General features: G+C 40.2%; 2 protein-coding genes across 8 annotated transcripts; one reads left to right on the top strand and one right to left on the bottom strand.

Moving 5' to 3' along the window:
- Nucleotides 1–92: 92 nt before the first annotated feature.
- On the bottom strand, nucleotides 93–21,772 carry cplane1 (ciliogenesis and planar polarity effector 1). 5 transcript variants are annotated; one of them, XM_046861675.1, is made up of 53 exons: nucleotides 21,107–21,772; nucleotides 20,847–20,982; nucleotides 20,533–20,652; nucleotides 20,214–20,452; nucleotides 19,628–19,728; nucleotides 19,388–19,544; nucleotides 19,167–19,270; nucleotides 18,897–19,079; nucleotides 17,892–18,141; nucleotides 17,636–17,788; nucleotides 16,882–17,552; nucleotides 16,586–16,776; nucleotides 16,392–16,472; nucleotides 16,146–16,286; nucleotides 15,795–15,974; nucleotides 15,484–15,712; nucleotides 14,997–15,127; nucleotides 14,664–14,881; nucleotides 14,401–14,565; nucleotides 14,161–14,284; nucleotides 13,974–14,083; nucleotides 13,752–13,898; nucleotides 13,521–13,650; nucleotides 12,983–13,295; nucleotides 11,951–12,827; nucleotides 11,470–11,633; nucleotides 11,143–11,282; nucleotides 10,740–10,840; nucleotides 10,595–10,653; nucleotides 10,269–10,331; nucleotides 9,782–9,965; nucleotides 9,222–9,536; nucleotides 8,539–9,135; nucleotides 8,176–8,342; nucleotides 7,828–7,909; nucleotides 7,355–7,406; nucleotides 7,127–7,261; nucleotides 6,975–7,046; nucleotides 6,503–6,633; nucleotides 6,146–6,293; nucleotides 5,773–6,020; nucleotides 3,504–3,594; nucleotides 3,062–3,241; nucleotides 2,899–2,934; nucleotides 2,749–2,782; nucleotides 2,491–2,619; nucleotides 2,202–2,367; nucleotides 2,032–2,087; nucleotides 1,723–1,860; nucleotides 1,480–1,640; nucleotides 932–1,027; nucleotides 666–832; nucleotides 93–587 (listed from the first exon to the last, which is right to left on the bottom strand). In XM_046861675.1, the coding sequence occupies exons 1-53, from the start codon at nucleotides 21,185–21,187 to the stop codon at nucleotides 456–458; spliced, it is 9,276 nt and encodes a 3,091-aa protein (XP_046717631.1). In that variant the 5' UTR covers nucleotides 21,188–21,772; the 3' UTR covers nucleotides 93–455. The 5 variants fall into 5 exon arrangements, with proteins under 5 accessions (XP_046717631.1, XP_046717630.1, XP_046717627.1 ...); XM_046861674.1 differs by having other exon boundaries at nucleotides 6,146–6,353; nucleotides 11,143–11,228; XM_046861671.1 differs by having other exon boundaries at nucleotides 6,146–6,353; nucleotides 21,107–21,771.
- On the top strand, nucleotides 21,757–25,579 carry LOC124393694 (alpha-1A adrenergic receptor-like). 3 transcript variants are annotated; one of them, XM_046861677.1, is made up of 4 exons: nucleotides 21,757–21,895; nucleotides 24,125–24,894; nucleotides 24,979–25,349; nucleotides 25,484–25,579. In XM_046861677.1, the coding sequence occupies exons 2-4, from the start codon at nucleotides 24,373–24,375 to the stop codon at nucleotides 25,539–25,541; spliced, it is 951 nt and encodes a 316-aa protein (XP_046717633.1). In that variant the 5' UTR covers nucleotides 21,757–21,895; nucleotides 24,125–24,372; the 3' UTR covers nucleotides 25,542–25,579. The 3 variants fall into 3 exon arrangements, with proteins under 3 accessions (XP_046717633.1, XP_046717632.1, XP_046717634.1); XM_046861676.1 differs by having other exon boundaries at nucleotides 24,125–25,349; XM_046861678.1 differs by having other exon boundaries at nucleotides 21,851–21,895; nucleotides 24,638–25,349.
- Nucleotides 25,580–27,590: the final 2,011 nt, after the last annotated feature.

Below are 27,590 nucleotides of genomic sequence, written 5' to 3'. Positions count from 1 at the left end.
CAAACCTATGGTAAATATAGAAAACCACAGTGTCTCACTGTCCCAAAAAAAGGGGGACTTTAGTCATATCATTGTTAAATAATAATAGGGTATTTGAAAATAAACATTTAATTAAATATATATATCAAACAATTTACAATTTGTTTACAGCATCCTGATCATTCTGCATCTTTTCTGTTGGATTTTTACCTACGTACCATACCATATTTAAACCCCATAATAATGAATAGAGTAAAAAATATAATATAATATAACATGAAATATGTTCTTTATAAAAATCAGTTTATTTCCCCTGCAGGTGTACCTTTAGAATGTAACATTAATAATATCCAGCATTTGATCAAATATCCCCTTATATATCCCTGAATAAAAACACACAATGACACTGAGATATGTGCGTGGCAGCTGTAAACTCCTCAAAGTGTACATGTTCTTGCTTTTCAACTTTTTCTGCTTTAATTTAAATCAAGTCCAACATCTTCTTCAGCCGCAAGCCTCTCAATGGCCGCCCAGTCCATCTTACTCAAAATGCTGCTGGTGCTTATGGAAAGGGCGTCCAGCCAGTCGTCGTTGTTCTCGGCCGAGCCCTGGAGAGTCAAGAATTTTACTTCATGCATTTGTCCTCATTGTATTGCATGACACGAAAATAATTTACTGCTTCATACCTGTTCTGTGGCTCTGCAGTTAAGCCCGAGAATTGAGCGGATTTCATGAGGGACGTCCCACGGACTCACCACGTCCCTTTCTTCTCTGTCCTCGAACTTGTGTGACATGTCCGGTGGTTTTACAGGCTTAGGCGTCATTGGGGATTTATTTAACCCAGTTTTGTTGCCTAAAGTTTGTAAAAAAATATATATAAATAAATAATTACAGTACAGTAGCCGAGTAATAATTGAATTGATAGGAAGTCAATGTATATAGGGACGTTTACGTTGGATGGTTGTCTTCACTTCTGGTCTACCTCTCAGGTCTGAAAGCATGCCTCGCCGTGTGACCTGGGACAGCCGGTCACCAGGAAGTGTGCTCACTGATCAAATATATAAAATAAAAATAAAAAAAACAGATTTCTTAATATTTGAAAACCATCTTTAAATACATACATTGATCAGGCATAGCTTTATCACCACCTGCCTAATATTGTGTTGCTCCCCTTTATGCTGCCAAAACAGTCCTGACCCTTTGAGCATTAACAGCATTAACTTCTGCAATTTTGTTACAGGAGGTCATCTGATGGATCGAACCACAAGGGCCAGACTTCGCTCCCCACGTGCATCAAGTGAGCCTTGCACTTGCATTTCTCCTGCTTCTAACACGTCAACTTTGAGGGCAAAATGTTCACTTCGTGCTTAATAATACCACCCACTAACAGGTAAGATAGAGATAATCAGTGTTATTCACTTCCCCAGTCATAATGTTATGCCTGATCAGTGTATTTACTATACAATACAATCAAATGAGCAGAGGTTAAAATTAAAGAACCAGCTCTATGGAGTCCAAATTTGCTGCTTAGGGTCCCGGGTGGAGCAGATGAACCTCTCTTCTGCAGCACCACAGTCTTCCCGAGCGTCGCAGCAGAGCGCGCTCGTCCCCTTTGGCTCTTAGGGCTTTTCCTAAGAGGCCCTTTAAACTGCATCCGACTCCTGAAAAATGAAAACAATTCTCAATGACGTTTATTGAAATGTACTGAGGTAAGGCCATGTGAAGCAGAGGATGCATGCTGACCCAGGCTGGGAGTGTTGGGTCTTGGGTTCAGTGGTGCTGTTGCAAGGAGCAGGGAGGACGAGTGGGGTAGTAAGCATGTCTGTAAGAAGCTGGCAGGCCTCATGTGCTCTCTGGGAGTGATGTTCTAGCAGAACTGCCCTAAAAATACAAACAAGCATTGTATTATTACTTTAACTTGACGAGTTGTTGTTGTCTTGTTCATATTTATATATTACAGTAAGCAACACAATTTTAGCAGTTTTGAAGGTAGTGATGCATTTTTTTTATAACAGGAAAAAAGAAATTGTATGTTTTAACACAAAAACTTACTTGTCTCTTTCGTGTTTAACTTTCCTGTTGATTGCCAGGTCTCTAGAGGACACTTTCTGTTAAATAAGTCAATAAAATAAAGTCAAAAAATGTGCTAATCAGACACATAAAAACAAACCGGATAAAACAGTAGGGAATAAACACAAAAAACAGGAAAGACAGAGCCGGACCAATGGATTTGGAGAAGTGAAGGGAATTCTCTCCCTCTCTCTCTTCTCCTCCCTCTGTTTATGGTACTTGTCAAGTCTCTCTCGCTTCTTCCTCCTCATCCAGGTTCTCAGCTCCTTTCTTTCCTCCTCCTCCACCATGGCTATCATTCGCTGCTCCTCTGGTTTGCTGCTCCGCCAAACAAAAAGAAAAACACTCTTCACTTTCGCTTTTCAATTATTTATTACTCCGATTACTCATTTGCATTATTCCTTTCCACATGGAGTCACGTCATTCAAAACGAGATCATACCTTCTCGTCCTGGGCACTGAGGGAGAGCGATGGAGTGCTGAGGGTGAGAGCGCACCTTCTTTAACCAAATCTCCTAAGATGTCTGCGACATCACTTAGTCCACTCAGACCCAATATGCTTTTATCCAGCCTGATGATGAATGAACACCATCTTTAGTTGTTTGCTCCAAAAATAGCTAGAACTTTCAACCTCTCTAAAACCATGTGATGGTGTTCAGGGTATTCATTTCTGTTAGTTTATCGAAGAAGAAATACTTACAGGTCTGAATTCTCCATCAGTGATCCAGTCAATTCTGCCAAAATATAATCAAAGATGCATTAAAACTTTTGGCACAATACAGAATGAGAAGCTCTTGTGAAATAAAAAAAAACAGCAGGTATATATGGAGAAAGAAGAGTGTGCATTAACCTTGGCTCACATCCCCGAGAGGCCGCTCCGATTTCACTGTGGAGAAAAAAAGAGCATCAGTTTCAGCACCGAGTCCAAAAGCTTACACTGCTGAAATTAAGACTAGAAAGATGGAAATCAAATACGGTTAGGTCAAACGTGTAAGGGAACTGCATTATGATACCTGCAGGAGGGGTGTGGCCTTGATGGAGTATGTTCTGTATGGATGGTGAGGCTGGGTAGAGAGAAAAGCACCCCCTCTGACTTGGAGGAACAATACTGTTCGGTGTGGAAGACAAAAAACGTCCCTGATCCTGCTCTTCTTCCGCCCTGTTCATGTTCACACGGACTGAAGGTCTCTTTGCTGAGTACATATCAGATACTTTAATAATAAACAATACTATTACATATAAGAGCCAGTCTTAAGCTGAGTCATGTGAATACTGTATCTAAATACATGTGAATATTTGTAAGTGCTTCTGTATTTGTAATACATAAACAGGGTAGTGTCATGCTGCTGGAGGTAAAGTGAGGTTCTTGTTAATATTCTAAACTTAATTATTTTCCTACAACCACACACCCTGAGGGTCTTTATTCCATAACAAATTGGCAAAAAATATTCTAACCTTTCTTCGGAACTCCCAGCATGCAGGAATAAGGTTCCTCTTCCACACTGGCCATCACAACAGGTGTTAAAGCATCTATGGTATTTACCAACTGAAAATCAGAAAAAACACATATACAGTACACTGACCAGGCCTTAAGATTATGACCACCTGCCTAATATTGTGTTGGTCCCCCTTTTGCTGCCAAAACAGTTTTGACCCAATGAGCATTAACAGCATTAACGTCTTCAGCAATACACAGGATACGGCTATTTTGTGTATTTGTTCTGTACTGTTTGCACTCTCTTTTGTCTTGTCTTGTCTCGTTACCATTTCGTAGGTTTAAATGGAGAGCTATCCAGGCTAATGCTAGTGAACTATGGCGTGCCACAAGGTTCAGTTCTAGGACCCCTGCTCTTTACAATATACATGCTTCCCCTAGGAAATATTATTAGAAGGCATGGAATTAGCTTCCATTGTTATGCTGATGATACTTAGCTATATATCTCATCTAAACCAGGCGATATAGCTCAATTAACCCGGATAACTGAGTGTGTTAAGGAAATAAGAGACTTGATGACCCATAACTTTCTACTTTTAAATTCTGATAAGACAGAGATTTTGCTCATCGGCCCAAAAACTAGTATACAGAAGCACCAGCATCTCAACCTGCATTTAGACGGATGCTCTGTAACCACTAGTTCAACAGTAAAAGACCTGGGAGTTATTTTAGACAGCAACTTATCTTTTAAAAATCATATCAACCAAGTTACAAAAACAGCCTTCTTTCACCTTAGAAATATTTCTAAGCTAAGAAATATGTTGTCTATATCCGATGCAGAGAAGCTCGTCCATGCGTTTATGACCTCCAGAATAGACTACTGTAATGCGTTACTAGGTGGATGTCCTGCGTCATTAATAAACAAGCTTCAGTTAGTTCAGAATGCGGCAGGCAGAATTCTCACAAGGTCAAGAAAATATGATCACATAACCCCGATCTTATCGTCCCTACATTGGCTTCGGTTAAGTTTGAATAGACTACAAACTACTGCTACTCACTTATAAAGCACTAAATGGATTGGCTCCATGTATCTCTCAGTCTTCTAACACGCTACAATCCGTCACGCTCTCTGAGATCTCAAAACTCTGGGCTTCTAGTAGTTCCTAGAATAGCAAAGTCCACTAAAGGTGGTAGAGCATTTTCACATTTAGCTCCTAAACTCTGGAATAGTCTTCCTGACAGTGTTTGGGGCTCAGACACACTCACCCAGTTTAAGTGTAGATTAAAAACATATCTTTTTAGCAAAGCCTACACATAACACACATCGCATCATAACCTTGTGCTCCAGAACATCTGATCACATGCACATTATCAACTTGTGCTGTTAATATCATGAACAGCAGCTACGCCAATTCCTCTCCACTGCTTCTCTTTCTCTCCCCATCCCAAAGCTTCCTGAGGTTTGGCCAGCTCCAGTCACGTCCCACCTCATGAAGATTATGGACTTTAAAGAAGTAGATGCCAAACTCGCAAACATCCTGAACCATCTAGAGACGTACCAGTGCCAATTGGATCCCACTGCATGTGTGGAGTTTGACATTGTACTTCCTGAAGTGTTTAAAGGCTCTGGCATGGAGAAGCTGATGCTGGATCTGTGATGATCACAAATGTTAAGCTCAGTAGCTCCTACTTTTATACCAAAGACTGTTGAAAAAACATTTACTTATAATCTTATACTCCAGTGCTCATGTTAGTTCTCACTCTCCAGTGAAAGATTTATGATCAAACTCTTGATGTCACCCAAATGAGGATGGGTTTCCCTTTTGAGTCTGGTTCCTCTCAAGGTTTCTTCCTCATTACATCTAAGGGAGTTTTTCCTTGCCACAGTCATCATGGCTTGCTCATCAGGGATAAATGCACACCATTCACCTTGACTGTTGATTTCTGTAAAGCTGCTTTGAGACAATGTCTGTTGTGAAAAGCGCTATACAAATAAACTTGACTTGACTTGTCTTGCACTAGGTTGCACACAATGCACTTTATGTGGCTATGACAACTTATTTTAGTCCTTAGCTCTTTGTTATTAAATGTAGCTCTATGTTGTTAAAAGTAGCTCTACGTTGTTAAAAGTAGCTCTATGTTGTTAAATGTGGCTCTATGTTATTAAATGTTGCTCTATGTTGTTAAATGTGGCAACAGGGTACTGGAGAAACGTTGTTTCATTTCACTGTGTACTGCATCATCTATATATGGTTGAAATGACAATGATTTAAATAAGAATTTAATTACCAGCCTGGTGTCGGCAAATTCTCTGTCCATGTGGTCAGCGATGCTCTGGAGAGCTGCCAATCGAGCGTCCATCTCAGAAAGACGAGCTGAGACTTGGCTGCGAGTAAACGTGCGGTCTACCAAGAAGCCCGCTGGCACGGCCTCCTGTTGAGCTCGGAATTCAGTCAGCATCTTTACTGTGACTGGATCTCTGCTAGGTTCTGGCACTGAGAGCACAAGTGCAGGAGGAGTGAACGTTACTGAATAACCTGGAACAGGAAACAAACATTTGGAGCTTTGGAGGCTCACCTGAAGTCTTTTTTGTGAACAAGTGTCCAAATCTTCAGACATCTATTTTACAGGATGTCACAATATTATTTTAAAATGTCAGTACCTGGTAATTCAGCAGTGTACTCTTCTGGTCCGTGCTCGGCATTGGTCTGGGTTGGGTTGATCACAGAAGCTGCGAGATGATGAAGCTGAGCAGATGTAGGAGGAGGACCGGATTGGCTTGTGACAGAGGTCTGGGAAGAAGTCAGGTCCTGTAAATGAGAGCCATCCTCCAAATCAATCACACTGATGGGCTCCTGGCCTTGAGCACTCTTAAAGAGAGATAGTAATTGTTTAAATAACAGTGTGAAAGAGATTCTGGCCATGATAAACACTCTTCGTTACATTTTCCTGTCACAAAAAAAAAACCAAAAAAAACATTTTCTTAATACTTTTTTGACAAATAAAATGTAATTATTACCCTATGGGCTTTTGGCTCTGTGTGGCCTGAGTTCTCTGGCTGCTCTGAAGCCATTTTCCCATAGGACTGATGGTCCAGGAACACCTCAGGAGGAGCAGTGGAAGCAACATTATTGTCCACATGTCCAGCACCTAGCAAATTGACAAATTAAATTATTAAAATGTTTTATGTACAGCAAAATAGTGCAACATTTGACAATATTGCAATCCAGTATACAACCAAGTGAATCTCAATTCTAATTTTGGGTAGAAAAAAAGAGCTATGAATTTTAAATAAAGAAATAACTGAGGAAAATTCAGCCTAATACATGAAAGCACATTTTGTTCATTAGTTCATTATATTAAATAATATTAAAACTTGCATTAAAGCTGACTTGTCTTTCTTTAATCTCATAGACAATTTTACATTCCAAATCTAATGTGCAATTTAATCTGATCCAGAGTGGAGAAAAGAGAATATTTGTTGAACTCACATGTGGATGAAGAAGCAGGAGATACAGGAAGTATAGCTGAAACAGCTTTATCAATTGTGATGCAAGGTGAGGCTTTACAAGACAAAAAGGAAAAATCAGCATAGTTCACTTTATATCAACACCAAACTGCTATGAGAAAAAGCATCACACACCAGGTTCTGTGTTGGTGCAAGCGTCCTGGATTTCGGGAGGCCGCTTGTGCATGACTGCAAAAGCATGAAGCTCTGCTGATGTTGCATGAGCTTCAGACAACAGCCTTTGACCAGTCAACATTGACTCGAAACAACCTAAAGAAAAAAGGTCAAGTCATCATTTTAGTAAATTAGACTTTAGAGAACTGGTTAAAGGACTCCAAGCGATTTGTGTGTAAATGTACCAACCTAAAGGAATGGCATAGCCACCATCATGAGTAGATTTGTCTTCTTCAGGCTCCTGTTTTAAAAAATAAATAAAAAATATTGATTTTAAACAAAAATCCATGCTAAAAATAATCCATGTAAGAAATATAGCATTTGAATGTTTGCACCAGTAGTCAGAAGTAAGCAGTCAGAAAATATATACAAATAAAATGCACACACATTTTCGAATGTATACCTACACTCATAATTGTTCCAAATACTTCTAATGTACAAAAACACATTTCGGCCTCAAGAAAATGCACATTGGCCTCAAGTTTTACTGCAACATTAGCAAATTTGTATTTTATCTAAAGTAAACATTCAGTGAATTCTATTAAAGCTATTCTTAAAAGAAATACTCAAAAATAAAAATACACATTCCTGGCAGTAATTTCAAGAAAAATCTCTCTCAGTGCCATGCAGTGTTTTCCTAATGGCAAAGCTGGTTGTTTTACCTGAGATAGAGGGATTATAGACTCGTCTGGTCGGAAAGACACAATTGTTTCCTTTTTCTTTCTATCTTCTCTCCTTTTAACCCTCAAGAAAAAGCATAAAAGCTATATTATCGAATAGAACACATTGAAAATGTCTTTTTACAGTCATAATATAAAAGCATGAGAAATCATATGATATGCATGCTTACTAATTAGCAGTTATAACAAATAAAATAAATAAAATACAGAATAATAACATATTTCTTTAAGTAAAACTGAGTGATGCGAGAACGTTAGGTTTATAAATTCAGTTCCTGATTTAAAAAAATGCACAAATAGGACTACACTTTCAAGAATCTAGGTAGGTACCTCTTGCTGGAGGGAGTGGCTATGAGTTTCTTTTGGATCACTGTGTCTGCCTTGAGGAGTTGGAGCTTAGAGCTCACTTCCTGTTTTGTTCCTGCTGCCCAGGCCATCAGCTCCTCCAGGGGGATTAGGCGAGGATTGGGCCGAGGAGGTGCACTGTATCTCAAACCCTTCACAAATCACATGGCAAACAAATTAACAATTTTCATTCAACCGATAAACACCTGGATATCCCAAATACTGTGTTAACTATTGACTCCTTGTGGCTACTAGGTGTTTATTTTGAATAAAATATATAGAATTTTATAATATTGTGCATGTCTGTTAAAAAGATTTTCTTCATAGATGAAGATGTGCAGTGCTTACAGTACGGGATGAGTCAGGCTCAACATGGAGTAACTGTGGTTTGGGAAAACTGACATTGGATACAGTTGCTGCTGTGTGCGGCCTCATCGGGGCAGACAAAGGGATCTGGGGCAGTTGGATGGGTTGAATCTGGGTGTCGGGGGGTAAACGCAGAAGAGGGAGTCCCATATTGGACCCTGACACTTTAAAAGCTGGATGGCGATGAACTGCTTCTCTTTCTCTTCTTCTTCCTCTGTCTGATGAAGCTTGACCGTAAGGTTGACCTTGTAATCGGTATTGATTTAAATTTCGTTGTGGAACTTGTGCCGTTGGCTCAGCATTCTTCTTCTGACTTTCTGATCTCCTGTACGTGGTAGACTTGTGCTGAATGGGAGCCCAGGCTTCTCTCACAGGGGCAGGAGGAGAATGAGAAGGGTGCAAATGGAGAAGTTTGAGACCCTGTATAATCGGAACAGTCTTATCAAGTGGTCGATTCTGCTGGGCTGCTGGCACTGAGGCTTGATTGTCCACTGTGGTAAGAAGTCCTTCAGAGGAAGGAATGAAATAAGTTCTTTCTTCCTGTTTTTTCTCAGTATTAATCGTCAGCTGTTGCAGTTCCTGCAGCCAAGCAAGTAAAAAAAAACAAGTAAGCAATTTAATAATAAGCTACCTGTTATTAAAAGGACTTTGTTTAGAGGTTTTACCTGAGGGGCGAGTCTACTGTTTTCTATAATAATATTCATTCCAAGATTTGTTTCCACCTTCTTGAGATCAACAGCTCTGGGTTTCCTGCTCTGTAGTTCCAAATCAGTTCTTGGGTTATTCTCTAATCTTGTGTTTTGGGTGTCAGGAGGGAGAGTATCTGAGGACTGAGCAACAGTGGCTTGAGTTTGTGGTTGTGCAGGCGCCGATGAAGGAACACTGAACTGTGAAAGCAGCGAATTGGTGTGAGTGAGGGGCAGGTTGGCAAATGAGGCTCCCACCACTTGCATAAGACTCATGAAGTTGATCTGCTGCAACTAAAATGGAAATACAATATAATATTATACAAGGACAGATTTTGTGTAAAGAACAACTACAGCCCCAATTCTAAAAGTTGGGACACTGCGTAAAATGTAAATAAAAACAAAATGCAATGATCTGCAAATCTCATAAACCCATATTTTAATCCTAATAGAACATAGAAAACAAATGTTGCATTTTACACAGTGTCCCAATTCTTTTTAATTAGGGATGTATTAAAAACCTGGTATTTGTTATGTACCTGAACTAATCGGAAAAGCTCATCCTGGAGCAGCTGTCTGACTGGGTCACAATGAATGTTTTCTCCATTCTGGACACTTTGAGGAGGGTTAACAGTCCCTGGTTCAGTTGGAGGATTTAACACAAAGGGGAGGTGTGGCTTTTTCTGCTGAACAGGCTCAGGTTCCGGAGTGTTGATTGCAGGACTGAAATTTCAAAAGCACAAGTTAAAACACATGCACTATTTAGAAGCCTCACTGTTGCAATTAATACAAAAGGACACTTAAATATTTTACAAAACACACAAAAAAAATCTGGTTGGTGTTGGTCTGTTAATAAGATCAAATAGAATCATTTAATTATTTCAATAAAATAAAAAAGGTTGTGTGTGGTTGCTTTAATAAAAACATTTTTTCATGCCAATAGATCAAACATTTTAGAGAAAAAGGAACACCTAAGATGAGTACATTTTAACATCTTGAAACTTACAGTAAATACACTATACTTGCCTATTTCTTGGATCTTTTCCTGGTTCTGCAGGTTCAATATTCAATTTGTCAACATCCTCTGAGCTGCAATGCAGGGATCATTTTTTAGATTAACACAGAAGCACTTAATACAGACTGAAAACAATCTCAAATGCTTTACTTTCTGTTTACTCAAACACTGCTGTACACATACACATGCAGGAAATGAGCTGTATTTATATTGTCACTGTGGCAACTCTTTGATGACTCTGGATGCTTTTATAGACACTTGCTAAAATCAACTCTTAGGCACAATTTAAATGTGTGTTTGGAATAACGCATTTTTTTTAAACATGCGGTAAACTCACAGAGATTCTGTGGAGTCATCAGGGGTCGTGGAATATTCCAAATCTGCCAGTGTTAAAGGCTGTAAAGAAAAAAATAAACAGTCTTATTAAGTTAAGACACAAAAAGTAAAGCTTAAAGGTTGTTTTAGCAGGCAGTTGTGTTTACCTGGTCTATGGGTCTGGGTGTTTTGCTTTTGGCTCTTAAATGTAGTGAAATATTTGGCCCAACTGAGGTCTCTTCCAGGATCTCCACAACACGACTGTCACCTGTAAAACCCCATATAACTGTTCAAAACAGTGTTGATGATTTAAACACCTATGTATAACTTTTTGTTGTTGCCAATATTTAAAGATACTGTAGTATTAATAAATCAGTGGAGAAAAATCCATTTAAACTGAGTTATAATGGAAGTTCTTTTTTTCCAAATTTTTTTCAAAACATTTTAAACATTATTGAAATACTGCTTAAACATCAATCCTTTTATACTTAAATGTTAATAAGGTAAGGTGTCTAAGTTAAGAAAAAGAGCTCTACAGATTAAGATACAGTTTTCCACCATGACTCTTACCATCCAAGTCAGCCATGGCAAGTGGTTCATTCACTCTTCTAACACTCTCTTCTTTTATATCCAGGTCAGAGGTCATGTCCTCGTGCCTATATATGTACGAAAGATTTTGCTCATCCTGAAGCTCATCAACCTCACACACCCTTCCAAAAAAAAAAGACAGAACTGTAGAATAAACACTATGCAAAGTTTAGTTCAGTGTTTGGTCTACAAATGACTTTCTGTGCAATCTGAGTCTCACAACAAAAGCCCCATTTTAAAGATTAGTTAAAGCCGAATGACACATAACGGTCTTAATGCTTACACTGTGTTTATTCAAAAAGCACTCACTCAGAAGTGTGTTCATGCTGGGGGTCCAGGTCAGGCAGGGTAATGGGAGTTCCTGCAGAGGCAGAAGGATAGCCAGTATCCACGCTGCTTTCTCTTTCACGCTTCCAGCCTAACTCCAGTGGCAAGACCGGAGCCACAGTGGCTTGAGGTTCTCTCTCTGGGACCTGCAGGGGGGAAGCAACACTGTTGTAGTGAAGCCTGTTGATCTTGTTTATACGTTGAAACAAGTTATATATTAACAAAATTCTTTATATAAACTAAAAAGCTAGGCTTGGACTGAGAACATACAGAATATAGACTTATTACATACAGGCTTTATGTAAAAAAAACTAATCTGAAATATACATTAAGAAAGAAATACATACATGCATACATACATACATACGTACATAAATAATGCATTTAAAATGTGTTCCACTTCTAGCTATATGTGTCCAAAGTTATTTATCTTCTATTTATTTTCACATTTTAAATATCTCACCCTAATTTGAGCACAGTGATGGTCAGTCCTCATTAGGGCTTTGGTGTATCTCTGCTTCAGCAGCCTCAGAGCAGAGAGCACTGCAGGAGCTGAGGTTTTAGCCCTAATCACCACTGGCTCACTAGCACTCCTTGTCTTTTTCCTGCTGAAATGAGGGAGCAAGACACTTCTGTCTGCCCAGCGCAGCATCCATTCCAGCAGCCTGGCCAGCTGGGGAAACTGGGTCTCTAATTTGGAGTCCAGTTCCAGCTGAAGATCCACATCAGGACAGGAGATTATCTTAAAGGAACAGTGCTCCATTTGAGGGATGCCTGGGACAAAGTTTGGAATAGGACCCGATTGTGTGGTGATCATGTTCTGACTGAGGGGCATCTTATTCTGTCGTCGAAGGCTAAACAAGCCTGGCTGTTTTCCAGAAAGAGGCAGAGCACCTGTGCTGGTGTAAGGTGTGCGAGTTTCACTGTGGAAAGAAGGAGAAGGGCCAATAGTGGGCAACGGCTCGGGAGACTCAGGAAGCGTGCGAAAGCAGCTGCCAGCATGAAACACGGGAAGCTGTGCACCCTTTTTCCGGCCAGCCTGCCGTCTTTTGAGCGCCGTCAGCACATCAAAAGCGTCAGAGTGAAGCTCTCGGTCATGCAGACATGATGAGAAGCTACACAGCAATGGAAGCTCAGATTCCTCAGCGTCCAGACTGTCTTTCTCCAACATATAGCTTAAAAAAAGCTCTAAAAAGCATGGATACTCCTCATCCTCAAGTTCAAACGCCCATGTCCCTACACAGGGTGATGTGAAACTTTTATGTTTTTGCTGTGTTCCGCTTTTTTGTTCATCTTTTGATGTGTTCTGAGGTTTGGGTGCCACAGAGCTGAAAATAAAACTATGATAAAAAAGTATGAGGAAACTTGCACAATAAAATAAATTTGATGTTTGATGTTTTCCTAGACTTACTGCTAATAAACATATTATTATGTAATGTATTGATAGCAAGTTTAATGTAATGATAGCAAGTAATGATAGCGAGTTTAAGGATACCTTTTATGAGGCCTATTCTGCAGCTCTGGTGAATGAGGCTCTGATATTGTATCAGCCTCACTGACCACTGGGGGGCACTCAGAGTCTGTGAGTGTGCTGTTACTCAAGTTAGTGCACTGAGACAACCGATCAGATATGGCACTGGCTCCTGCCTTTTCCTCCTCTTCCTCCACCTCCCAGACATGCCGCTCTAGTAGGATCTTGCTCTTAGCCAGACGGCGCCCCTCTCGAACCCGTTGCCTCCGCTGCTTCTGGATCAGCAGAATCAACGTCACTTCCTCCTCTTCCTCATGCATTTCACTAGCCTGTGTGACTGGACATAAATAGGTAAGTAGATAAATGTGCCACATACTATTAACATTAAAGGGTGTCAATATTATTAAGTAATGCATTGTAATGTACAGAGTCAAAATAAATACTCTTTAAGAACCCAATGGTGTATTTAAATAACTAAGTAGTATGTAAGAAATTAATTACGGTGTAAATAATAGCTAATTCAGCAAATTCAGATTAATTAATTAAATATTTGCTGTTTAACCTTGTGTTGAAGTGGAAGCCTGTACATCCCTGGATCTTAATCTCTGCAGCAGTGAGGTGTACTTCTCTCTTAGAGGCACTCGGACTGATTCCTCCTCATCGGGAAACACAACGACTAATGTCTCTGCCACCTGGAATAAAATAAACAAAAGAAAAGAAAATAGGGTTTTCAGAGGGATATTAGAGATTAGCGCAGACTACAGTGTTGTGTATGTGGCGTTTTTGTTTTCACCAGTGGAATAGCAGGAAGTTCAGCCACAAGGCTAAGCACCAAGTCCTGCAAAGTCTCTTCAGCATTTAGAAAGCGAGAGAAAGGCATTAGGCGGCAAACCCAGCGCAAGACCTCCTCGCACAAGTCACGTGCGCTGTTATCTGTAACCTAGAACCACAAAGAACATGTAGAAACACATCCTTTATGAAGCTCCCCGACATATATTTTTGTTGTCATGTTTACCTGAGAGTCTTTCATCTTGTTCCTTGCAGCTTGGTACTTTCTACAGGAGACTGTGAGATGATCACGAACATGGAGCATCCAGCACAGCCCACATAATTCCCGAAAGCATGCTAAGTTAATCAAACACACAGATTGTTACTATCAGGTTTCCTACACATTATTGCGGTCACTACTCACACATACACACCTATAGTTTGTATGATGACACTATCCATGTCTTTGGAACCCACACGGAAAAACCCATGGCGATTAGTAAACTTCTTCAAACCTTCTGGAAGGTCATCGTTAGGCTGCGTGTGTCCCTTCCTGACCTGTCAAAGCAAAAACCACAGCCATTCATGCAGTTAAAATGGTCCGATGGCTGTTGATTCTTTGTGGGTAAATAACGGTTCTGAGAATGACGTGCACAAAGCATCTGAAAAATTACCTTGCGAAAGAGTTTACGGCATCGATTTAGACTGCTAATGTACCACTGCACTGCCGGATGGGTGCAGTGAGAAGCTCTAAAGAGAAGCAGTATTCGCTGTAACACTGCAGCTACACTGCAACGCGATTCCCTCTCCAAAGCCAACAAAATGTCACCAATGGTGTCCTGTCAAAAGCATAAGAGTTAAGTGACTAAGCTTTAATTAAGAAAATTGTCTGATGGCTAAAACTTGTCAATGCTGAGTGGTGATCTAAATGGAGTACCTGTGTGTTAGGAGCAGGTTGTGGGCAGTACAAAGGAGGTGCAGGGAGGTAGAATGCAGGAGGAACCAAAGCAGTTAATAAAGAGGCATGCTCCTTGGCTGATTCCAGCAGCTTGTTGAGAGGCCGGGACAAAACATCAACATCCGCCATGACTGAAGCCTTCAGGATCTCCTGTGCAGACACATGGAGCAGCTCCATGTCCCCAAGCTCCACGATATCTTATAATATAAAACAGACAAGTGGCTTAAGCAACTGTCATTACTGAACTCTGTACTGCTAAACATTATTCATAGAGCAAATTAAGTGGAAAAGGAAACCAAATAATGCAAAAACCTGGAAGGCTTGTGAAGGTCTTGTCTTGTCTGTCAGATAAAACTCTGCAGTCCAATAATGACTCTAGCTGAGTCTGAAAAATAAAGCCAGGCTGCAGCTCTGCAGGAAGGTGCAACTCTCTCCATCTTAACCTACAACAAAACGTAACACTTATACCATGAGCATTTAAATGGAACGTTTCAATGAGATAAACCATACACCATATATTTGCTTACTTAATTAGCCTATAATAGAATTTGACTCTAGATATGTTAATATTATGTCCGAGTGAAATTATTTTTACATTTGATTCTCTAATTTTTATTTATTCTATTATTTATTTATTATTAATTATTATCCACAAGGGTCCCCTGGTGGTCTAGTGGTTAAGATGCAGCGCCTCTTAAAAACTGCACTGAAATATTCATACAATTTACACACAGATTCTTACGTATGCAATGCAGATAAATATAAATCAAAAGTGTGTTTAGTTCAAAAAGTAAGCAACCTGCAAAAATCACAGTGAAGTCTGCAGAAGGTGGTATAAGCCAGACCAAGAGAGGCAGCCATCTTCCAATCCCCCAAACTGTGAGCCAACCATGCTGCCTCAGGAATCAGCCCCCCTAGAAGGAGGAGCTCCAGAGCATACTCCACTGTCCATACTCCCGAGAGGTGCTGTGACCTCACGGCGGCTGCCACCTGCTGCTGACAGAGAGCCACTTTGCGTCTCCCTGTCGCTGTAACAGCAATATCGACATTTTTACGAGTGAGAAATGAGAGCTTGTGGTTACCGGTGATTTTTACAGAGCTGTTACTCACACTGTGGCAGATGTAGAGGAGGCAAGATGTCCACGTTGTGTGGTGGGAAAATGGCTAGCGGCTGGTTGGTGAAGTAGGATGCCATGAACCTGCCGAGAGACTGGACCACAGCACAGGCAGCCTCGCTATTCACCCGTTGCGGGAGGTACAACTCAAACCGAGCCTCATCAACTGGAGTCGCTGATGGTGGGAAATACTTTATATTAGATTTGATAAGCACAAAGCATATACAAGATTAAAAAATTGTCATCGAAAATTTGACTGAAAAGATCTCAAATTTTTCACATGAGCATCTGGTGAAAATTAGATGATATAAGTTTTCATCAATTGTATAATTTCTCAGAAACGTACCCACAGTATCTTCTAAAGTCAGTAGCTGATTGGCCATGGTGTCACACAAAGCCTGAGCTTCCCTTAGCCTGTAATGAAACAGCTGGCTAAACAGAAGAGCCAGACAGTAGCGCGTCTCCAGGAAAACTGTCCTCGGTCCAGCTGTTTAACAAAAATAGACAGGTACTTATGACAGCAGCACATGTTATCTAACCTGAGAGTAAAAAATTTACACTCACATTGGCATGATGTAAAAAAGAAGCATACCTCTTGTTCTCTCTTCCCACAGCTGATCTCGCCAAACCTGGATGCACTCGCTGTACTCACCAGAAATGAAATGCTCCTCTCCTGTACTCAAAAACCGAAATTCATGCTTTGAAAATGTCTTAAACTTATGAAGCACTTATGTATCTTCTTGTAACAATAAATAAATAAATAAATAAATAAATAAAGAGTGTCACCTGTTATTCTGTACAGGGCAGGATTGTCCTCCAGCTGATCTCCAGCTCTCTGTAGTGACTCTTGGATTTGAGAAATGACCGTCGACATATTCTCTAGTTCCCTTTTTTGATTTGCTAAACTACTTCTACTTTGTAACTCAATGAGGTACTGCAAGGCCTGCTTGTAGATCTCTCGCCATATTGCCACCAATCTAAAAACCACACAAAGCCCATTTATAACACATTAGCAACCATTGTTCTCTCAAGCTTTATCCTTTAATTCATCTTATTTAATGTTCTTTAACAATCGGAGGTACCTATTTGATGGTCTGTTAAACACAGATATCGGAAAGCTCGCAGCATCCTCTTGTAACAGTGGGATGGAGAAGAGGTCTGAAGGACAAAGATCATCTTTCGCTTGCTGCACTGCTTTTTGAGATAGACTGTAGGTCTGGTCCAGAATCTTTGAAGCATTCCGGAGGACAAAAAGAGCTGCCATGAAATTCTGAGAGGAGCAAACAGCGTTTAGGGATGAAGGGAGAAAAAGACGAACAAAATGTCGAGCGAGATCGAGAACGACTCCGAAGCAGCTGTTGCCACTTTTATGGGAGGAATCCCATGGCAGAAAGGAGAGCAGAGACCTGAGAAATTCAAACACCCTATCTTGTTTGTAAGGTTGTATCAATGGATCAGCAATCCGGAGAAGGCGAGCCAAACGAACAGCGCAGGAAATGGTGTATTTCAGCATGCGCTCTCTCTGATCCATAGTATCACCAAGCGAAACACCAAGAGCCCAGGCAATTAGCAAACTCCGCTGTGCCCTGCTCAGGTCTTCTAAGAGAGCTGAGGAATCTTGGTCTGAATTTTCCGAATCAGCCGGGGACTGTGCATGAAGTGTGTCATACATTGAGGCGAATTCTAACCTGCCCCTGTCCTCCATAACCGAGCCGGCATAATGACCCTCGTCTGAGTCATCATCATCCTCAATCTGAAGAAAGAATTAAAAAAACATGAGAAAATCCGATAATACGGAAAGACCAATAAGTTCACGTCACTTATTAACAGAATTACCCGCTCCATCATCAGCCTTGAGCCTCCTGTGGATCCTCCACTTCGGAAAAATTGAGGCAGCATCGATTGGGGTGTCTCTTTTTCTTTTGGTGCCAAAAGACTAGTGGTGAATTTCAGAGTGGACATGGACTCCAGTCTAGATGTCCCCTGGGGCTGATCAACCATACAGATTAACATACCCGGTACTTTTCCACACAAAACAGAACATTAATTGTCTGATCAATGCCACATTGACAGCATTCAGGCTTTGGCTCACCAGCTCTGAGTGGAGAACTTTGCGTGCTCTCTCCAGTGCCTGAGTCGCCTCCAGCAGGAAGCTGCTCATCAGCGAGGAAGAAGCAGGCCGTCTGGACATATTCAGCGCTGTCACCATGTAACCATCAGACACAATAAGACATGGCAGCCTCGGGTGCCAGGTCACAGAGTACCGCTGTCTCATCGGGTCACGAAGAGACACACTAGAGCTGGACAAAGCATCATCAGGTGGCTGCGAAGGCACTGGAGGTCTGTTGGGGGGAGGGGATGTACTAACTTAGAAACTCTATTTTTTGTGCATATTAGCATGCATTAAAGAAGGTCATAAATTTTCACATCATTACAATCAAACATGCTGGAAGGGACGGGCTGAATTAGTGGGCTTTGTGGCAGCACAAGTTGTAAGTTTGTATTGGGAGCAAGCAGAATTTCTACTTCTCCGGTACTTACGTGAGCACAAAATGGCCATGTTGGAGGAGGAAAAAGAGAAAACGGATGACTAGAGATGTGAGAAAAGAATGGAAGGTAAAAGAGGACAGGGATCAGAACAAGAAAGTCAGGACTTGCATCCGTGAAAAAGAAAATGAGTAATGGATATACACACAACCTGAAACAGCAGGCAGCAGAAATGATGCACCACGTGTAATAACATTTATCCACAAATATAACTCGAAGCCTGCTTGTCGTCTTTTAGTCCGAAATTAAACAGCAACATTTATTTACAAACAGAAGTTGCAATTCCAATCACAAATTCATATTAAAGCATTCATTCTAATGTTTTGGAGTTATGTTACTGTTTCTATAGTAACCTCTCATTGTATGTTGTTTTAACTGTAATGGTTTAATGAAAAAAAACACTTCAGGCTGTGTTGTCATGGGAAAAATAACTTAATAATGAGCTTGGAGGTGGTCACAGTGAGCTGCAATACACATGAAATTTTCAGCATTTCGTTCCTTAACAGGTATAAAATTCATGGCTGTGTCAGAGCACCACAACTCTGCTCACCTGTAAGTGACTAGCGGATGAAGAGGCAGGAAATGTGCAGGACCGAACTCAATGTCGCACCCGCTTGTTGAGAGAGAGACCAGCCCTCCTAAACGGGACAGCATCAGGATAGAGCCTCTCTTTAGTATACAGGCCAGATAGAGACTTTCTGGTGTCCAATTCAAACAGCTCACCCAGTACGACCTTCAGAAAACAACATACTGTCAACATGTCTTCTGTATAAAGCTTCAAAATAAATAAGGACAAAAATCTTGTATCTTCTTTGCTCACCTTATGTATTTGGGTGGGATCGCAAGCTTTTTACTGCCACATCCTCCAAGTGAGCTCGATACAGTCACAAAGTTCTGCACGCTTATGAATAATGCTTGAGTTGCCTGTTCATCATAATAACATATTAGAAAACATTCCTAAAACTTTAATCTGTTAACAGTATCAGTAACACAATGACGGGAAACTAGATACATGTTCAATTCGTAATTGAACAACTTTACCCTTGGATCTTTCTGGTTAAGGATTATTGCTAACAGTCGTCCATCGGGTGAGAATGCCGGCACTAGCGCTCCTCTTGACTTCACCGGCTGACACGGAGGTACAAGATGGCCTAGGGGGTAGGACTTAGTGACCCAATGGGTGCTGTATTGTTTCAAACTGCAAGAAAGACACATATTTATTTAATTAATTCTTAGTTCTAACAATTATTTTGCTTCACACCTGCTTTTATAGAATCCAACCTGTTTTTCCAAATCTCTTCCCACTGAATCTTCAGGAAAGTGACAATCAGCTGCTCTCCAGCAGTGAAGACAAAAGCACTCAGGCACACATCACCTACAGCCTGGATACAAATACAGGAAAACTAATTTTATATCTACACATATAAGTATAGATTTATAAGTATTGGGACACCTGATGTTTTTAGACCCATATGCCATGTCTCCCCAAACTGTTGGATGCACACAGTTGGACTTGGAATCGGTAGCATTACATATTCACTTCAATGGAACTAGGAGACCCACATCTGTTTCAGCATGACAAGGTCCCTCACAACTAAATCCATGGAGATATGCTTTACATGGGTTAGAGTGAAAGATCTTAATTGGCCTGCTATAAAGCTTTGACCGCAACCTTACTGAACACTTCTGTGATAAATTGGAACTCTGTATGCTCCCCAGGCCTCCTAATCCTACATCAGTACCTGACTTTACTAACACCCTTGTGGCTGGATGATCACAAATCTCACCTACAGAATCTAGTGGAACACCTTGCCAATTGTCACAGCAAAAGGGGACTAAATGTGGAAAACCTCAGTGCAGCTCTCACCTGGCTCTGGACAAACATGCAGTGAAGACATGCCTCTTTGTCTTTCGTTGAGGGAAGCTGTGAATTTTCTGATGCTGTTATCTGACTCCAGCATCCCTTGACGGTGTTATCCCGAAAGCTGATTAGATCCTGAGGCACCAGGCATTCCCACAGGAAAACCGCTCCTGTGACAGAGACCAGGAGTACCCTTCGTCCGTCCCCTGAGACCAGCAAAGAAAGACGCTGGGAGATTGATGTGCCTGTGGAAAATTAGACCCGTTTTAGCAAGACACTTTTACATAAAGAAAAATGCCATTGCTGTACAAATACACACACAGACCTTTACCAGCAGAGACCAGCTCATACACTGCAGGCACCGGTGTGACCGTCTTTAAGGAATCTTTGTCTCTGTCCCACAGAAACACCTCTCCAGAGAATAATATACCAACCAGCCATAAACCTACAGACACACAGCACAGAGAGAGACACATGAGATGTTTGCAGGTTCTCAATCCTGTTTTTTTGGACGCCCCCTCGTCCTGGACATTAGACTTTGTGAAAAACACTCACTTGTGCTGAAAAAAGAAAAGAAGCTGTGTTGGGAACCTGTGCATTACAGAACGCTGTGAAATATCATTTGAGATAAGAGGTTACCGTTTTGAGAGCTGGACATCGTCAGCACTTTTGGTAGCAGCTGATGCAGTTTTGGGATCTTCTTCTTGGTCTGTCCTGAGCGTAAATCGATTTCGCTTATACGATTGTCATCCAAAAGAAAGACTCCTTCCTTCTCCTGGGAAATATAATACAAGAACAAACCCTAGGCAATTACGATGTGTATGGACTTAAAGAAATCCTAATGAGACTGGTTAAAAGGTCACTTTCTGGTCTGAGCCACAATGAAACATCAGTCTCACCTTTCCCAGCCAACAAAACCTCGGCCATGGTTTTCTCCTCTTGATGCAGGACGACAGCAGCACCTCGAGCTTCACATCCATGTTCGGCGTCTGATCTGAGAGACTTCAGAGGTTCTGCATTTTCTGCCTTTTACGCCGCAGTTCATGTTTAAAATGAGGACATATTGCAACCAGCTGGCTAAACGCCTAGATAATTCCTAGATAACGGTCGGAAAATCTGGTCTATCACCGCAATAATAAGATAAGAAACAAAAATATGAAAATGTATCTATAATAACCAGCTACTGACCGAAAAAATAACATTCCATGTTTGTTAGCACACTAGCTAGCGACCTGAGATAGAACCCTATGATAGAAGCCAAGCGCTAAAACAAGCCAAATATACTTTCTGACTATTACTTTATGATTTCCATCTCTGGCAGAATGTTACAATCATGCCAAAACTCTAAAACAAAAAATATTTGTTTACAAATCATAACGGTATTTTTTTTCTTTCGAATTTCCCTCCACTTCCGGTGCTACACAGACTCCCGTTTCGTTGCCATGGAATAAGACGCGTTCACGACGAAGAAAGAGCCCGCGCGAGAACGCGCACAGGAGCGGCGCCCTACTGGGATCAAGAACTGTCAAAATGCATTAAAAATAATCAGATCAGCCAAATCGAATCTTACCATATTTAATACCATTAATAAATTCTGTACTTTTTTTAACCTATTGGTAAAGTATAAGTAATTCATCGGATTTCCTAATTCCATGTATAAAGAATGTGATTTTCATCTGAGAAAAAAAGTAAGTACAACAATACAAATTCAACTGACTGTGCATTTTTATATTATGCCTTATTATAATTATTATTGTTATTATTATTATTATTATTATTATTATTATTATTAATTCTATTTGTAAATTAGACTTTGTTGTGTGGACTTACATAAGGCTGAAAAAATGCATTTCTGTTCAGACCTAATATATATAAATATATATATAGACTATATATTTAGGTCCATAAAAGTAAGTGTGAGTTGACTAGTGCTTTGTACAAATGTATAAGGTATGCATTAAGAAAAGTATTCAGACCTCCTTCACTTTTTAAAATTTTGTTATTTTGCAGCTTTATACTACAATCGTTTGATTTTGAATATCAAATGTATTTGTTTTTCTCATTAATCTAAACCCATAATGACAAAGTGAAAACTGAATTCTAGAAATGTCTATAAATTGTTTCATCTTCAAAAAACCTAAAATATAACATGTAAATAAGTATTCCGACTTTTGCAACAACACTCGAAAATTAGCTTAGGGGGCCTCCCATTTCTCTTGATCATTGCTTAGATGTTTCTACACATTTTGCTTATTGGACATAATTTGGAAAGTCAAAAACTAAACTATATGGTCAAAGGAACTGCTTGCAAAACTCAGATACAGGATTGTTGCAAGGCACAGATCTCGGGAAGGCTACAAAGAATTACTATTGCACTGAAGGTTCCCAAGAGCACAGTGGCCTCCATATTTCTTAAATGGAAAAAGTGTGGCACACCCAGGACTTTTCCAAGAGCTGGTCGACCGGTCAAACTGAACAATTGAGGGAGAAAGGACTTAGTAAGAGAGGTGACCAAAAACTTTTTGCTAACTTTGATAGAGTTTCAGAAATCCTGTGTGAAGATGGGACAAATTTCAAGAAGGAAAACCATCTCTGCAGCACCCCACCGATCTGGGCTCTATGGCAAATGGCTAGATGGAAGCCTCTCCTCAGTACAAAATCCATGAAAACCCTGAAGGACTCTCAGGCTGTGTTGAACAAAATTCTCTGGTTTAATGAAACAAAGATTGAACTGTTAGGCCTTAGTTCTGAACGTTATGCCTGGAGTAAATCAGGCACCACTCATCACCTGCCCAAAGCCATCCCAAAAGTAAGCATGATGGTGGCAGCATTCTTCTGTGGCAGCGTCATTCTTCAGCAGGGACTTTGCACACCCGATCAGGTTTTAGGGAAAGCAAAGTATGGAGATATCCTTAATAAAAATCTGTTACACAGCGTTTAGGACCACAGTCTGGGCCGAAGGTTTACCTTCCTACATGACAACAATCCTAAGCACACAGCCAAGACAACACGAGTGGCTTAGAGGCAACTCTGTGAATGTCCTAAAGTGGATCAGCCAGAGCCCTGACTTAAACCCTATTTAACATCTCTAGATAGACCTGAAAGTGGCTGTCCACTGACAGTCCCCATCCAACCTGAACCATCCCAAGAGGATTTGCCATGAAGAATGGCAGAAACTCCCCTAATTCATGTGTGCAAAGCTTGTTGCATATCATACCCAAAAAGACTTAAGGCTGTAATGGTTGCCAAAGGTGTTTCAACTAAGTAGTGGGTAAAGGGTCTGAATACTTATGTACATGTGATATTTCAGTTTTTTCATTTGAAAAAATTTACAGACATTTCTAGAATTCTGTCATTATGGAATACTGAGTGTAGCATATATTATATATATATATATATATATATATATATATATATATATATATATATATATATATATATATATACACATACATACAAACATATATATACACACATACATACAAACATGCACACAACAATGTGCAAACGTCTTAGATTTGTTGTTTCAGCAATTGTATAATGACCATAAATAATTATTTATTTATACTCTTTAGTAGAATACAACCAGAGAATACAGGAGAATACTTGTATGCAATATTAAAAAGTCATTGCTAACACCTGTATTTGTCCCACTATTTCATGCCAAAATGACTGCTGTAAAGAAAAGGTCTATTACACCAGGACTTGCAAGACATGTATGAGTTTAATACGTTGGAACATGCAAAGTATCTCTTGTAAGAAGACAAATAATGTGTTTGCAAAACAACTGCGCAATACACTACACTTTGCATAGTGTGTATGCATGCAAGTTGTACATTGTTGAATATAATAAATCAAATAAAGGATAGTGGACATTATAACTATGACTATATAAAATGATGTTCTCTTACTTACAGGCTGACCATCTGAAGAACTGTCCGTCAGCACAAAATAAACATTTGTTTGTTGGAAATAAAACACGTCTATGTTTGTAGCCAGTAGGAGGAGATTGAATGCCACACCCACAGTGATAGAATTAGGTGTCTTCTGATATTAGTATAAATTTCAGACTCCACCGATCGACTGTTAGACAGTAACACAGATAATCCAAATAGCTGCAACTCGTCACCGCATTTGAAAAGAAAAGAGTACTTGAGAGTTTGAGATGGATTCAGTTCGCTGGACAAGGATTGTAATCAGAGGCATTATGTGCCTGGCTGGAATTATTGGGAACAACTGGCTGTGCATTAGCTCCCTGCCAAAATCCGTTTCTCAGTTTCGTCCGAACGACGTCCTGTTTGTAAACCTGGCTGTATCCAATCTGATCACCAATTACCTAGTTGACCCCCTTAACATTTTCCAAACAGAACGATTTTTATCTGTGGGAAAGGTGTTTTGCAGCTTTAGATTTTTTCTGCCTGAATTCTCAGAAACCAGCAGCATCTTGAGCACCATGTTCATCACAGTCTACTGGCATCAGAAGCTCGTGGGCTCTCTGAAACGCGGAGGAGCTCCTGTGCAAATGGAAAAAGTTCACTTCATCGCCGCTCTTCTGGCAGGAAGCTGGACCTTTGCGTTTGTCCTCAATGCCCCACATTTGTTCTTTGTTGCTGATAATCCTGAGAACACAACTGCCATAGACTGCAAGGAAGCGCTGCCTTCGGAGGAAGCCAATCAGGCCTACAAGGTGGTGTATGTCACACTCGCAAATGTGCTTCCACTTACCGGGGTTCTTTATGCGAGCATCCAGATTGTGTTCACTCTGCTGCAGAATGAAAAGCGTATGAAGAAGCCAGGCACGCCGGTCAAGAACGAAGGAAACGCCTTACCAGAGAAAAGTGCAGACAACACTAACAGTGTACCAGTGGTTACCAAATCCAAGTCACAAGCCAAATCAAGTCTGGTGAGGGCTGCAAAGAGTGTGGTAGCAGTGGCCTTTTTTTTCCTACTCTGCTGGATAATTCACCTCATCGTCAGCATCATTGGTTCCGTCACACCATCCAGTGTGTTAGATGACATAGAAAGCTTTGTAGGAGCATCCTATACGTGCATCATTCCTTATATTTACCTGCACGGTGTGCAAAGGCTGACCTGCTCCAGAGGAGCAGGACGTGTGGTAGATCAAGAGCAAGGAGTAAGTCAGTAAGTTGTAATTTACACAAACAGATTTTTAGCAACACTTCATCAATCCTGATCCTGCGCTGTCAGACATCAGTTGCGCAACATTCATATGTGGAATTACCGACTGACGCGTTTCTTTAATTGTCTGTAAACAGAACAGCAGCAATTTGTCTTGACGTCACGGAGGGGATTGCGCTGGTTAATTTGGTATAATTCTGATTACCCTGTTACGTGTGAAGTGTAATATTATATTCAGCAGAAACATTAAAATAAGAACAAAACCAATGGCTCAAGATAATGTTTTTATCTTTATTTGGTAAAGAAAGTGGTATAATAGGTATTGTAAATGATATTAGTGAAAAGGTAGACCTGCACAATGGGTTGGAAACTAAAACGATGGAATAAAACAGAGACCTTCTGCTATGATTAAACCAGAAACCTACTAAAAAGAGATATGAATAAAGGTGATAGAAGATGAATGAATATTCTCCATACTGTTATTTTTTGTTTCCTGTTATCTCATGGACATTTTGAAAACATTGGCAAATTTGCCATTAAGCAGACTTGATCCAGAGCAACTTTTACAAGTGTACTCTCTATCCAGAACACATTTTTATGCTAAAACCATAGGTCAAGGAATAAGCATACCACTGGGCAAAAGTTATTTAAAACTGGTCATTTATGTTTAAGTAATGAAACTAAGCACAAACCCATAAAACAAGACAAAACTTGGCATTCAATCCTAACACCAGGTTCACAACAATGTTCAACAATGGCACTTAAGCACATGTATGGATGGTGAAAGTGAAATATATTTGTACCTTTTATTCTCCAGAAAGGGTTTTTTTTCTTTTTCTGATGGACAAAGGCAAAAGATATTTATATTGACTTTTTATTTTGACCTCATGTCTACTTCTGCTGCACACACAAACAGCAACCTCCCAGCGCTTGTCTCTGTTGGTCTCAGAGGACAGACAGAGGATTCTCATGGGTTCTTCTGCAGGATTTCCTGGTGCTTCAGGATATAAAACAGCCTCAGGAGCCAGGTAGCACCATCAGAGAATTCAACTTTTTTATGCCACTGATAAAAGCAGATCATTCATGAATATTAAAAATAAAATAAAATAAACCACCATTGTATTTATTAAAAACTGGCAAATAAAATGTAAAACCTGTCAAAGCCTGTGAAAACTCTCCTGTTTTTATGCAGTAGCTATTATCTGGTTCATTTCGATGCCTTCTGCCAAATTTAATCTTTCCCAAATTTCTATGCTGTATTTTTTGTGACTTTGTGAATTTTATATATAGCTTGCGAATTAAATACAGCAAACACTAGATGGCGTGTCAGGGCCAAAACATCTTCGTCTATCTGGTTTCAAGTTCATCCGAAATGCATATGTTTGGGCACCTAACCATAAAACTTGTATGTGCTTTTTGAACTTCCCATTCCACATTTAGTCCCCATTCTAGATTATAATAACCTCCACTCTTCTGGGAAGATGCTCCACTAGATTTTGCAGTGTGCTTATGGAGATTTGTGCTCATTTAGCTACAAGGGTGTTAGTAAAGTCAGGTACTGATGTAGGGGGAGGAAACCTGGGGTGCAGTCGGTGTTTGAAATTATTGTTAAGGTGTTCAATAGGGTTGAGGTCAGAGCTCTAAAGCAGGCCCCTTAAGATCTTCCACTCCAAACAATTTAAAGAATATCTTTATGTAGCTGCCTTTGTGCACAGGGGCTTTGTTATGCTGGAGCAAGTTTGGGTCTCCTAGTTCAAGTTAAGGGAAAATCTTTATGCTACCTCATCCAAAGACATCCTCCAACTGTGTGCCTCCAAGTTTGTTCTAACAGTTTTAAAAAGAACCTCATTTTTTATTTGTTTAAATCTCCATCCTTAGCCTTAGATCCTCAGCCTCACTGTATTGAGAAAATGTTGAAAGGCGGAATTTTTATATTGTACAACAAACTGAACCAAATAAACACACTTCCTGTAAAAACTGTATAACATTGTGGTTCAGTATACAATATGTGCAAACGTTCAGATTTAGTTCCCCATTACTACTGTAGTAACCAAAAACTTTCTGAGACTAAACCATTTTTGGGAGCAGATGTGGAGATTTGTGATCATTCAGTCTAAAGAGCATTAGTGAAACCAGGTACTGATGTTGGGTGAGGAGTTCTGGGGTGCAGTGTTCTGGTTCATCCCTAAGATAATCGTTGTGGTTGATGTCAGAGGTCAAGTTGGCAGGTCTGTTTATTGCAGT

This window comes from Silurus meridionalis, chromosome 11, assembly GCF_014805685.1.
Source record: "Silurus meridionalis isolate SWU-2019-XX chromosome 11, ASM1480568v1, whole genome shotgun sequence".
Lineage (NCBI taxonomy): Eukaryota > Metazoa > Chordata > Actinopteri > Siluriformes > Siluridae > Silurus > Silurus meridionalis.
Note: the sequence above shows the minus strand (reverse complement) of the source record. Positions and strands in the feature narration are given on the sequence as shown.

Bases quoted from the DNA above. Each gene is read 5' to 3' on its own strand.
- cplane1 (XM_046861671.1), bottom strand. From the start codon at position 21,187: ATGGATGTGAAGCTCGAGGTGCTGCTGTCGTCCTGCATCAAGAGGAGA. The intron at 16,473-16,585 runs GTGACACTCTTT...TTTTGAGTACAG, and splicing joins TGCCCTGTACAGAATAACAG to GAGAGGAGCATTTCATTTCT. The intron at 10,654-10,739 runs GTAAACACAACT...TTTTCTTTACAG, and splicing joins CACCCAGACCCATAGACCAG to CCTTTAACACTGGCAGATTT.
- LOC124393694 (XM_046861676.1), top strand. From the start codon at position 24,373: ATGGATTCAGTTCGCTGGACAAGGATTGTAATCAGAGGCATTATGTGC. The intron at 25,350-25,483 runs GTAAGTTGTAAT...GTCTGTAAACAG, and splicing joins CAAGAGCAAGGAGTAAGTCA to AACAGCAGCAATTTGTCTTG.